At 37.7% G+C, this 13,988-nt stretch overlaps 1 protein-coding gene across 22 annotated transcripts in view; it reads right to left on the reverse strand.

Moving 5' to 3' along the window:
• RYR2 (ryanodine receptor 2) overlaps nucleotides 1-13,988 on the reverse strand; it is a 788,912-nt gene that overhangs the window by 266,426 nt on the left and 508,498 nt on the right. For 18 of the 22 annotated variants that reach the window (XM_063790294.1, XM_063790307.1, XM_063790306.1 and 15 more), the window contains one exon: nucleotides 2,183-2,391. In XM_063790294.1, coding sequence (XP_063646364.1) covers nucleotides 2,183-2,391 — 209 coding nt within the window. The remainder of the gene's footprint in view (nucleotides 1-2,182; nucleotides 2,392-13,988) is intronic. The other 4 variants (XM_063790296.1, XM_063790292.1, XM_063790270.1 and 1 more) reach the window with 1 other exon arrangement.

Raw genomic sequence — 13,988 nt, forward strand, 5'->3', positions numbered from 1 at the left:
TATTAACAGGGTATATTATCGAATCTTGGGAAAAAAATCCAAAATCTATGTCATGATTTTGAGAGCTTATTATTTTAAAAATCGAACCTCACATACTTTCTATTGAAAGAAAACTTATATGCCTTTAGGATATATTATTTTTCTGCGACAATGAATGTTTCCCAGAATACGGTTTGTTTTTCTCTACTCCCACAAATACAAATAATTATGAGCTAGGGAATCAAGCTGGGCATCTGTCATTGAAAATGATAGTGTAATTTTCATCTATTTCAAAATGAAATTTCATTCCTTAGAACCGATGGCACAGATACTTTAACAAAATGGAAATCTAGAAGCATTTCAGTTACATACTAAAAGTAAAAAAGCTTCAAATCAAACCTAAAAATATCCTTAGGATATCTGCTGAAGTAACAAGCCAAAAATTGAATATAGATGCCAACCTTTTTATATATATACATAAAGTGAAATCTCATATTGTAAGTACATTTGAAACATAGTTTTGATAAACGTGACTTTTGGATCTACAAGTATATTCCGTTGATTTATAGGTACACCTGAGTTATGTGAATTTTTTTGTCAGATAAATCTTTTGACTTTTTCTTAAGCCTCACCTTCATTGTGAATCGGTACGTTACCAGACAGAGTCGCCAATGCAAAGCAATGACATAATTCTTCTCAATATAACACACTGTCTTTTTAAAAAAGTTTACATCAGTTATCAAAAGCCATAAAATGCCCAACCGACTTACCTGGCTGTGGTGTTCTCCTTCCTACCCCACCCACCCCATGCCTGTTCCCAAATCGGGAGTATCCTTTCTTGCCTATCATTTGATTGGGAGTAAAGGTTATTTTAACTTCCTCAGGATACTTCCTACTCTGGTTCATTACATCTGATCTTCAAGAAGTATAAACCTAAAGCTGCCTTTTATCTGTTATTTTATTTTTTGAAGTTTAAAGTTTGCTAATTTTGACCGCCCCCTCCCCACCCCCAAAAAAAGTGTTAAATTTTTCTATTTGAAATTTTTAAAAAACTGGATTCAGGAAATGTGATGTTTCAAAACTAAGTGGGTCAACTGCCCCAATTTCAAGCCTAGAAATGCTTTCCTACACAGGACATTTCACTCCAAGAAATATCCAAACGTCAAATCTCTTCATGATTGCTTATTTATTCTAATTTTATTTTTCTTGGTTAAAAAGTAGCTTTTCCCCCCTCATGTGAAAAGGAAAATAAATTCAGTTAAAAAATTAAAAAAAAAGAAGACTTTAAAAAAAATCTATGATTTTACCAATCAAAAGTGACTATTATTATCCTATTGTGGCTATAAGCATATATACCTTGTTGTTATTATTATTTTTTTGTTTGTTTTGAGACAAGGTCTCACTCTGTTGCCCAGGCTGGAGTGCAGTGGTGTGATCATGGCTCATTGCAGCCTCGACCTCCCGAGCTCAAGCAATCCTCTCACCTCAGCCTCGTATGCAGCTGGGACCACAAGTGCACACCACCATGCTTGGCTAATTTTAATTTTTTTTTTTTTTTTGTAGAGACAGGACCTTACTTTGTTGCCCAAGCTGGTCTTGCACTCCTAGCCTCAAGTGATCCCTCCGTCTCAGCCTCTCAAAGTGCTGGGATTACAGGCACCTCGCCCATATTACTGATCAAAATATTTTACACATGTAAAACAATCTTTAAACATTTATTAATATATAAATAACAAACTAAACACCTGACCAGCTTCCATCCAACTTAATAGAAATTACCAATAATGTTGAAAATGAAAACCGTTTGTGATTATAAACAACACTACATTAAGCACTGTAGCTATTAAATGTTTATACAAACATACCACTAATTATAGCTTAAAGATAAACTCCTGATACGGAATTGCTGTGTCAATGTATATGCATTTTTCCTCTACATATGTATCTTTAACATTTTGATAGACAAAGATGATTTATCTTTTTGATAACCATGGAAAAGCAATGTCTTACTTGGTGAATTTCACTGCATTCAGGGGTTGTAGGGAAGGGTTTTGAGACTACGAGGACAAAAGCTTTCCTGTGAAATATTTTTCCACGTTTGTGCTGTGGAAAACACTGGTATTGTGATGCTACCAAGAGGAACAGCAGAGGAGACGAGCCTCCAGCACGTACAGATGACTGGTACAGGACAAAGTCCACTCACCTTGAAGCCATCAAAGGCAAAGGCACGTTCATCTGAGCCAAGCTCCTGATCCGGCTGACAACCAGGCCGACTCCAACCAACCCTCATGTCTCCAGCAGTGACCGTCTCAAATTCAAAATACCACCGTCCGGCCTTCACTGCATAGGTCTTCTCGGCACGGAAGATTCGGAACCTTTCCCCAGTGCCGCTGCACACTTCGGCTCTGGCTGCTGGGAAATGGACAGAGATTTCTGGTGGTCATTGGATGGGGAAGTGAAAGAGAAGGAAAGATATCATAAATAAAAGAAGGAAAGATAAATCATGACTTTAGTAATTCAGCCTGCAGCGATGATGATAATGATACCTTCTTATCTTCTTTCCCATTTTACCAAGTGCTTTCTGATCTAGGATCAGCCACTGTCAGACCAGCTGGGTGAAGTGGAAAGCACCAGGGCTTGCGCTGGAGAGACTGGGGAATGAGTCTCTTGCTGCCAGGGTTGGTGGCGTTCCCTCCATCAGCCTCATTTTCAGGAGGGAATGACCTTTCTGTAGAACAAAACCCAAGTGCCTTGGTGCTTTGGTTGTGGAGGATGAGATGGAAAGAAGACAATAAGAAAAAAGATCTGAACTGCTCCGCATAAGAAATGAGTAGACATGTACGGGTGAGAGAGAAGAGGCAAGACAAAGCAAGGAAGAGAAGAGAAACAGAAATAAGGGAAAGTTGTAAACAGTGGAGAAAAGTAACAATAGCATCAATAGTAAAAATTTCCCTACAGGATGGTGATGGCTAATGAACTCAAATGTGATGCAAAATGTTTCCATTCTCGCATACATCTTCACTGTGATCTGCTATACATACAAATGTTGTATTTAAAAGATCTGGGGAAAAAAATAAAAAGGTCAGCATCCAACATTAGGACCAGTGTGATGCAAAAGGGGGAAAAGTATCCCTAGGAAATGAGATGCAGGTGAGATTGAGAGAGACGAGAGGGGGAAGTCTCAGAATGAGGAACCCAGAGCCAGAATGACGATGAGAAGGTAAGTCCCTCTGAAACCACAGAGGAGAGGAATGAGTGTTCATTGAGTTGATATCTCAAAGAAGGTGGTCACCCAGCTAACATCTGAGTTAGATGCAGAGGAGGAAATTTCAGACTTGACCAACATCGCACAACTAAAAATGGTGGAATTTGGGAGCTGCTTCATGTTATAGCCCCTCTTCTTCCTACTTTGCCTCCAATAGCTCGCACAGAGTTACTAGATACTGGTTAAATGCTGGTTTTCAGCCAGGTGTGGTGGCTCACAGCTGTAGTCTCAACACTTTGGAAGGCCAAGGCGGGAGGATCGCGCCCGGGCAACATAGTGGTACCCTGTCTCTACAAAGAGTTTAAAAATGCAGCCAGACATGGTAGTGCATGCCTGTAAGTCCAAGCTTCTCAAGAGGCTGATACAGAAGGATCACTTGAGCCTAGAAGGTCGAGGTTGCAGTGAGCTATGGTCATTCTACTGCATTCCAGCCTGGGTGATAGAGTGAGATCCTGTCTCAAAACAAAACAAACAAACAAAGAGAAAGAGAGAGAGAGAGAAAGAAAGACAAAAGAAAGAAAGAAAGAAAAAGAAAGAAAGAAAGAGAGAAAGAGAAGAGAAGAAAGAAGTTCCTATTTGTTTCTCCTTAAGATTTGGGAAAGACTTTATGCATAATAAAAATTTAATAACAGTTCAATCAATGACTTGGTATGATCAAATTAGAACTATAAAAATAATCTATATAAGCACTAAAGGTTGCCAATAAACATACAGCTAGGTCATATGTAACAATTTAAAATGAGATGAAGTAAAGCAGTGGAGACACCAGGGCTGTAGCATGAGATGGCTCCCTATCACATGGGCTTAATTAATGAAACGATCAATAACTGCTTTTTGATAATGGTGGTAGTGCTTACTGAATGTAGAACTAACTGAATCTGCTGGCTAACCCTTCAGAAACTAGCTTAAGTCTCTGAATCAGAGAAACATTTCTATGGTTAAGGGTAAATTCTCATGCCTATTACTTGGTAAGTAAATATATTTTGAAAAATAGGATCGTAAACGTTGTTTTGAGAGAAAAAATTCTATCAGATTTTATGATATTTAAAGGTAGTTTGTGCTATTAAGAAACTAGTTCTTGGCGGGTCGCAGTGGCTCACACCTGTTATCCCAACACTGTGGGAGGCTGAGGCAGGCAAATCACTTGAGGTAGGAATTCGAGACCAGTCTGGCCAACATGGTGAAATCCCGTCTCTACAAAAAATACAAAAATCAGCAGGGCCTGGTGGCATATGCCTGTAATCCCAGCTACTTGGGAGGCTGAGCAGGAGAACTGCTTGAGCCCGGGAGGCAGAGGATGCAGTGAGCCGATACCATGCCACTACACTCTAGCCTGGACAACAGAGCAAGACTCTGTGTTGAAAGAAAGAAAGAAAGGAAAGAAAGAAAGAAAAGAAAAGAAAAGAAAAGAAAAGAAAAGAAAGAAAGAAAGAAAGAAAGAAAGAAAGAAAGAAAGAAAGAAAGAAACTAGTTCTCAATGCTGCAATACTAAACAAACAGGAAAGTCAAATTTTTACTCAGAGTTAGTATTTCCTCAAAAAACAGATTACCGATAAATTGTTTCCTTAAAACATGCCTGTAACCTTCCCTAAATGAATCTAGGAGATAAATATGAGCCATAAATTACACAAAAATTTGGAGATTATTTTCAGGGAAGAAAAAATGATCAGGTAGTTATCCTTATTTTTAATTATGTTCATATTTGCAAATAAAATATTACATTACATTCTAGTATGCATTCATAGATGTAACTCCTAATTTTCTAAATATAGAATTAGTATATACTGTAGTCATTATATACTATAAAAACTATACTACAGTTTTTTTGGAAAACTAAACTACTGAAAAATACCAGGTTCTCTTTTCTGTGTTTGGTTTCTAATATATCAAGACTTCACAAATATGTATAGTGCACTCAAGTAATGCAAAACTAATTTTAATATTAGCGCAAATCAAATATTTTAGAAGGCAAATTTGGTATAAAAATGTAATAATTTCCCCAAAAGCCCCCTACACAATTCTCTTGGAATTAAAACATACCACTAATCCCCTTTATTACTATAGGGAATGAAAATAGGGGGTACTATAGGGAGAATATATTGCAGTAGAAACAATGCAGAGTTTCTGAGTCCTAATATTCTTCTTCCTGGCCCTAATGCTATGCTATTCTTATGCTCATTGATGATACTTAACCTGAATTTGAAACAAACATGTGGTTCACAGATACTATCATGCAAGGGACTTCACAAAAAGAAAAAGGACTCTTCTTTTTCTTTTTTAATCTCTGTGGATTTTCCTATTTGTTTGTGTTTTTTTTTTTTTTTTTTTTGAGATGGAGTTTTGCTCTTGTTGCCCAGGCTGGAGTGCGATGGCACGATCTCAGCTCATTGCAACTTTCGCCTCCCGGGTTCAAGCAATTCCCCTGCCTCAGCTTCCTGAGTAGCTGGGGTTACAGGCATGTGCCACCATCCAAGCCCAGCTAATTTTTTTGTATTTTCAGTAGAGATGGGGTTTCACCATTGTCAGGCTGGTCTCGAACTCCGAGCCTCAGGTGATCCACCAGCCTCAGCCTCCCAAAGTGCTGGGATTACAGGTGTGAGCCACTGTGCCCTGCCCCATAGTATATATTTATTAAGTTAGTTTAGGGTAGTTTGCAACTACGTTTTAAAGAAGCAACAGTTCAACATTATACCTCTTGCTAAAATACTAATACAAAGTGAAATCTGGGTTTGTAGGAGTTTTTTAAAAAGATCCAAGCAATCTGTAACAAACTTATTTTGCATACCTTGTAGTATCAAGCACCTGAGCCACAAAGTAAGTGCTCCATATATACCTGCCAAACTGTATCTAGAAACAAAGACTCTTCCGGGCTCTGGATATAGCAGCCCAGACAAATAGCTAGTGGGTAGCATCCTGTCAAAGGCACAGAACTCTCCCCCGAACATCCTTATGCTTTGCTCGATTTTAAACACGATATATTTATGTGTTTGATAGGCAATTATAACTCATGTAAGTATGTTATATAAGTGATTTTTATACTGTTATAATGAATATAATAATAACGGACATTTAAAAATGAATAGTTGGGAGACATATTCCTGTCATACATTATCAAGTCTGTTGGTATTCAAAGCAGAAACAATTCAGGAATTATATTATTAATGAACTACCTCAAGATTAAGGCCAAGGACTGAGAAAAGACTGTGCTCCCCGTACCTCCCAGGCATGACACACCACCAACCACCTAACTAGGGCCTAAAAAGGCCTAAAGTAACCATACACTCTGCTCTCCAAACAATATAGCTAAGAAAATATATGCCACTAGAGGGCAGTCAAGATCTAACTATACATTAAAATCATAAGTTACAAGAAGCTATAAGGAAAAGCTAAAATTTTATACATATCTAGAATCTTTTAGGTCTAATGATAATACTTTTTAAAAGTATTGGTATTAATCAGCCATCCTTTCAACCTTCTGGTATTATTTTGGATAAAGCAATTCAAATCTTGATTAAACCTTGTAGTAAATAAGAATAAATTCCATTTTCAAATGCTTTAAAATATTATTGACAACAGTACTCCAAAGATACTACAACTCAAATACAGAGTTCATGTTTTATCTGGAATATGTAAGCATTCTCCTAAGAGAAAATAAATTATAATTCTGATTAATTACATAAGGCTTGATTCAATTTTATTAAACTTTTTATGCCCTTGACTTTTTTTTAAATGTCAGCAACGGCAGTATAGACTATTATAAATTAATGTTTTGAATCTCCTCTTAGTGATAATCAGACTGATTTTGCTTTATGCTATAAAATCTCTCAACATCTATCTTTTAATTTTTATTCCCACCATCCTTGTTCAAAAAAACAATTTTTCTAAAGCCTCGCAACTGGTCTACCTCCAAGCACTGCCCCCTCCAATCTGTCCCTTCCCACTGTTGCCATAGTTATATTGCTATTGTAAACTGTGATCACACATCAAGCTCTTGCTTTAAAACTTCCTGGGGCTGGTACTCCTTATACAAATTTATCCACATTTCTTAGCTGAGTTTGCAAGATATTCCATATTTTGTCCTAATCTTTCTACCTTCATCTATGTCTGTTCTCTCTCCCCATCTGTACCCTATATTTTATCCTAAGTGGACCATCTACCCTTCCTCAACTCTTTCTACACTTAATCACATCAGATGTACTTTCTTTCTAGTAGCGATGGCCTTTCTGACACTAATCTCTACTTGTTGGAATTTTGATCCTTTCAACATCTAATTCTGAAGACATTTTCTCCCTTTACTGATTCCTGATCCTTTCAACATCTAACTCTGAAGATATTTCTCCCTTTACTGATTCCTCCCATTGGAAAATTAATCTTTCTTCTTATGTCTTTTCCATACAGATCACTTGCATCCCTACTATGAAGCATGCTGTTATATCCTGGCACATAGTAAACACTAAACATAATCTCAGCTTCTACTGTAGAATATGCCACTCTATTCTCATTGCTCACTGTTCACATAACTTCGGTAAAATCAAACCTTGTCAAACAACTGTCAGTGGCTCTATCTCTAAATTCTTAAAATACAGAGATTGTGTGATCACCATTTTTTCCTCCCTGTTTTCTCATTTTCTTATACACTCACTCTTCAAACTCATTAGATTCCTTCATTCTTCCCTTCCCTATATAACTTTCCATACTTTCTTGCCCTTATTAGCTTTTCCCCTACTTGCTCTCTTAACCCCAATTACTGTCCAATTTCACTACCTTCACTCTCAACATCTATACCTGCTCTGCTGAGTTCGCCAGAAAACACATGCACCGAACAGACTGGCACCACTAACTCAGAGTTTCAACCCTCAACGGGACCATCAATGTTTCTCCACAATGTTTTTATCTGTTTGCAGTCTGCTCTCTGTTCCATCCCACAAAACAGCAATTTTTAATCTTTATTGCTGAGTGACATCAGTAGAAATGGTAGAGAAAGAATCTCCAAAAATCCTCTTCTCCACAGAATTAATGAGAACACTGGCAAAAAACTATGCAAATGAAATTTTTCATAGCTCTGGAAATTAACTAAAGGCTGGCAAAAGCCAGGGAGTGTTTATTTCATAAAAATGTCCAAATGTTGGTAAGAACAGCAAACTAGTGATGTTTTAATTTGCTCCTGCTGCATCACCCTCTGTCTCATTCCACAGCATATTGAAAACCAAAGGCCCCTCAATCATAGTGAAAATCAGCCACCCACAAGCCCTTGTAGTGGGCAGAACAGAGCTGGAGTTCCTCCAAAGCCCAGTTCCCAGATAACTGTCATTATGTTCCCTTTTCTGGAAAATTCCATCGGTAAGACTTGTCTTTATTCCACTTGACTTAGAGCTTGCCCAGTACAAATAGTTGTTTCTCCAAGGACATTTGTTGAAAATCATCTGAGGCAATTTGTTAGCCTTGCAGCTTTGTGAGGCAGCAATAACAGCTGAGGCAAACAGCAACTGACCAAAAAGTTTGAAAGGAAAAGCTGGGGAGTGAAATATCCATAGTGGGATGTGAGAAGCTACAACATATTCCTGGGACTCTAGAAGGCCATGCTCATGCCCAGGGCTGTGCATGTATTCAGGAAAAACCTGAGAAAGCTTACACCTCTGAAAGACCTTGAGGCTCTGCACATGCAGTAAGAGAAGGCTAATGTGAAATTGTAAATTGCCTGGTTGAGTGTTGAAGGCATGTGCCAATATGCTCACATTACATTGCCTCTCCTTTGGTAAAGACTGGGAGACTTATCAGTCCTAGGCATTTAAAGAAGTCTCTGTCCTACCATCAGCTGACCATGAAGCTAATGAAACTGAGACTTCAGTGGCCACACATGACAGGCAACACAGTCTCTACTAAACTAGTTTAGAAAAATTACCAAGAAAGCAAACAACAATGACAATAAGCACAACAACAAAATCTGAAATAGGGGCAAATACAGAGTTACCAAATTACATTACTTTAAATGTTCAATTTTTCACAAAAATTGTGAGACATGCAAAAAGATAAGACAGTATGTCCCATACATAAAGGGGTAAAAAGCAGTCAATAGAAATTATTCCTCAGGAGGCCGAGATGTTGGGCTTATTAGACAAAGACTTTAAGTTAGATATTTTAAATCTGTTCAAAGAACTAAATAAAACCATGTGTAATGAACTAAATAAAAGTATGAGGCTGGGCACAGTGTCTCATGCCTGTAGTCCTAGCACTTTGGGAGGCCGAGGCAGGTGGATCACCTGAGGTCAGGAGTTCGAGACCAGCCTGATCAACACGGTGAAACCCCATATCTACTAAAAATACAAAATTAGCCGGGCATGGTGATGGTCCAACTCTGTTCTGCCCACTCCAGCGGCTTGTGGGTGGCTGATTTTCACTATGATTGAGCGGCCGTTGGTTTTCAATATGCCATAGAATTAGAGAGAGGGTGATGGGGCAGGAGCAAATTAAAACATCACTAGTTGCTGTTCTTAGCAACATTTGGACATTTTAATCAAATAAACACTCCCTGGATTTTGGCCAGCCTTTAGTTAATTTCCAGAACTATGAAAAATTTGATTTGCATAATTTTTTGCCAGTATTCTTATTATCCCAGCTACTTGGGAGGCTGAGGCAGGACAGTCACTTGAACCTGGGAGGTGAAGGTTGCAGTGAGCCGAGATCACGCCATTGCACTCCAGCCTGGGCAACAAGAGCAAAACTCCATCTCAAAAAAAAAAAAAGTACAAAAATGATGCTTCACCAAATAGTGAATATCAATAAAGAGGTAAATTATAAAAAAGAATAAAAATTTCTGGAGTTGATAAGCACAGTACCTGAAATTAAAAATACATCAGAGGGCTCAACAACAGATTTGCACTGACAAGAATCAATGAACTTGAAGACAAGTCCGTTAGTCAAGTATGAAAAACTGAAAAAGAAATGAAGAAAGACAAGCAGAGCTTCAGAGGCCTGGGGGATACACTCAACCATACCAACATACACATAATGGAAATCACAGACTGTAAGGAGAGACAGAAAAGAGAAGAAAGAATGAATAAATAATGGCCAGAAGCTTCCCAAATTTGACGAAAAACATTCATTTACACATCTAAGAAGTACAGTAAACTTTGGGGATAAACTCAAAGAAATTAAAACTAGACACATCATAATCAAACTGTTCAAATCCAAAAACAGAGAGAGAATCCTGAAAACAGCAAGAGAGAAGCAACTCATCACATACAAGGGACTCTCCAGAAGATTAATGTCAATGCCTTATCAGAAAACATAAAGGCCAGAAGGCAGCGGGATGATATATCTGGGTACTAAAAGAAAAAATAATTGTCAGCTGAGAATTCTATACCCAACACATCTTTACTGCTCTCTTCAAGGCTTCTAATCCAGTCCAGTCTGCCCTAACTTCTACTCCTTAGGAAAATAAACTCATTTTCTATTTCAACCTGAAGACAATAATTGTACAGTAGACTGCCCTCAGCTTCCTCCTGATTTTCCCTGTACACAGGTGTTTGCAGCGTCTTCAATCTTTACTTCTTTCCTACTAACCTTAGGGGAATAAGTGTTGTTGTTCCTTTTATATGAGGCCAATCCCTTTACCCATGCTCTGAATTTCATTCCCTTCAACCTTCTCAGAGACCACAGCTCATCAAGCTCCTCTTACTGTACTTTCAACCTCTCTCTCTCCCTTAGTGTAAAAATGTCCACATTTCTTTCATCTAAAAAATTAAATTTTTAACCCTCTGTTTCTCTCTAGCAATAGTCTCAAGTTTGTACTTATATATGTAATTGAATCCTGGTATATGTGCTGAGTTGTCTCACATGCATCTCAAACTGAAGATGTTTACAATAAAACTCAGAATCTTCCCACTACCCCATGTCCATCTGCTCCAATTCCTGTGTTCCCAACCAGTGTGTATGTACTTGACATCTATCAATCCAGAAACTATCTCAGATGCCTCCTTTGTCCTTCTGCTGATTCTACTTCTAAATGCCAAATAATTTTTTCTGTTCACAGTATTGCCAAAGACAAGGTCTCCAACACTCCTCATCTATACTTCTTTTTTGTCACCAAACTGCTGTCCTCATCTCCAGTTTTGTTTACATTCAGCCTTTTTCCTAAAGAGCCACTAGAATCATTCTTTAATTAAAAAAAAAATCTGTTTCAACTCCTGCCTCCTCTATTTGATCTACTGCCACTTTTCAAACTCCACTCTACATCTGGTCATACAAAGCTCTCTGAAATTCCCATTTGCAATCCTCCTTGTGTCTCTAAGCCTTTACATATACTATTCTCTCTGCCTGAAATGCATGAACCCAATTGACTTAGCTGTACCTACTTTGGTGGTTTTAAAATATGTCCACAAATACTTGAGTACACCTCCATTCAAAAAGTGTGGGCTTCATTTAGTGGTTCACTTCTAACAAACAGAATATAATAGAAGTAATTGTAACAAGCATTACAGCATCCTCCTTGTACTCACTCTTCGATTTTTCATTCTGGGGGAAGTCAGCTTCCATGTGAAGGCACTCGAGCATCTCTATGAAGAGCTCTGTGTGGCAAGGCTGTACCCATCTGGCTGTGTCTTCTGCCAACAGCCAGAGAGGAACCGAGTTCTTTAGCCAACAGTTACGCAAGTGAGCTGTCTTAGTATCCAATGCTCCAGCTCCAGTGAAGTCTTCAGATGACTTAAGCCCTGGCCAACCTAATAGCAATCTCAGAGAGACTATGATCCAGAACCACCTATCACTCACATTCATAACCCACAGAAACTTTGAGATAACAAATGTTTGTTATTTGTAGCCACTGAGAGGGTTTTTTTTTTTTTTTTTTTGGCGGGAGGGAAAGGGGTAGTTTGCTGTACAGGAATAGATAACTAATATACCTCCTCTTTAAAGATTTCCCTCATATCACCAAGCTGATTTAAATCTCCTGTGTTATGACTCTTCAGCTTAACACTTTCATTATATGGTAGTGGTGGCAATTTAGTCTATTTTCCCTGTCTACACTGAGAGCTACATAAGACAAAAACTCTTATTCATCTTTGAATTCCCAGAACTAGGCGCAGTAGATGTTCCATATCTATGTGTTAAAATAAAATAGAGTGGCCAGGTGCAGTGGCTCACGCCTGTAATCCCAGCACTTTGGGAGGCCAAGGTGGGTGGATCACAACATCAGGAGTTCAAGACCAGCCTGGCCGATATGGTGAAACCCCGCCTCTACTAAAAATACAAAAAAAAAAAAAAAAAAAAAAAAAAAATTAGCCAGGCCCCATGGCAGGCGCATGTAGTCCCAGCTACTCGGATGGCTGAGGCAGGGAAAATCACCTGAACCGGGGAGGCAGAGGTTGCAGTGAGCTGAGATTGCACCACTGCACTCCAGCCTGGGGGACAGAGCGAGATTTTGTCTCAACTAATAATAATAATAATAATAATAATAATAATATTTTTAAAAATGGAAATGAGAATTGCAAATATGGAAGTAAAATGAAGTGGAGCATATGTTTTATAAATATAAGCTCCTTTTCTTTCTTCTTAAAATTCACATAATTCAGAAGAAAGTAGGTACCCATAAGGTAGCAATATGTTGTCCACAACGGTGTTACGAAGATGAAATTATTAATACGTATTAGCTACAAATAGTATAAAACACTGTATGTCATCAGAATAACTTCTTAACATTTTACTTATCTGGCACCATTCTGGAGTAAAGTTATCTCTAAAAGCAAATGTATCATGTGTCACTGAATATAGTTTATGCCCTTAAGTGACAATATCTTTAAAATATAACCATCATTGATTTTTTTCTGTCTGGCATTGCAATGCATATTTCTATGTGCAGGGGAAAATGTACTCCTTTTCCTGGATACTGACCATAATTAACTCTTTCCTTGAAGACTCAAGGTTATAAATTCTCTGAGCTGTAGTGTTTTCCCTTATTTTTAGTTATTATCTATAACTTTAGACATTTATTATTAAGTTATTATCTATAAGTTTAGAATTGAGTCAACCAGACTTAGGCATTCTCTCTTTGTAATTTTCAGTGAGTATCAGGAAAGCAATGTTGTCAGAGTTCCTTCTAAATGTAGAGTAAGTAACTTTCAAAATGTTTGATATTAAGCAGAGTGGGAGAGCGGAAGGAAAACAGGTAATTATATCTCTATTAAGACTATAGATACCAAAATATAAATATTCGTGTGTAAAGTAATGAAAACCTGGGGAAATCAAATGGTTGATGTGTCAGACTATAAAACCAGGTGTGAGTTTTTTCCCCAAAATTTTATCTTTATCATTATATAAGTATCTTTCCAACCTAAAAATATATTGACTGTCATCACTGCTACCTACATCCTCTAGGGATGCACAAATGTTAAAGAATTATAAAGTTAGAGGGAAGCTCAAGAACTCTTTGATTATTACACCCTTCTTTTGCCTAAAGAGAGTAGTTGAATCAAATATTTGAAAGTATGCAAAAACACTATTGGAAGTACTATATTATCATAAGGCAATGTTAGTGAATATTTGTATGCCTGATATATACATTTGTTGGTTAGAAAGTACATTTAATAGGTCATTTCAAAGCTGTGAAACCAGGATCTCTTGATACTGTGATTGAACATTAACATTCTCCATAGGATGCCATAGTCCTACTCAATAATGCCATGCTTTCCTAAGGTAATGTAAGACATAGTCACACATAACCACAGCAGATCACTCATAATAATCCATG

Source organism: Pan troglodytes, chromosome 1 (genome assembly GCF_028858775.2).
Source record: "Pan troglodytes isolate AG18354 chromosome 1, NHGRI_mPanTro3-v2.0_pri, whole genome shotgun sequence".
In the NCBI taxonomy this organism is placed as follows: Eukaryota; Metazoa; Chordata; class Mammalia; order Primates; family Hominidae; genus Pan; species Pan troglodytes.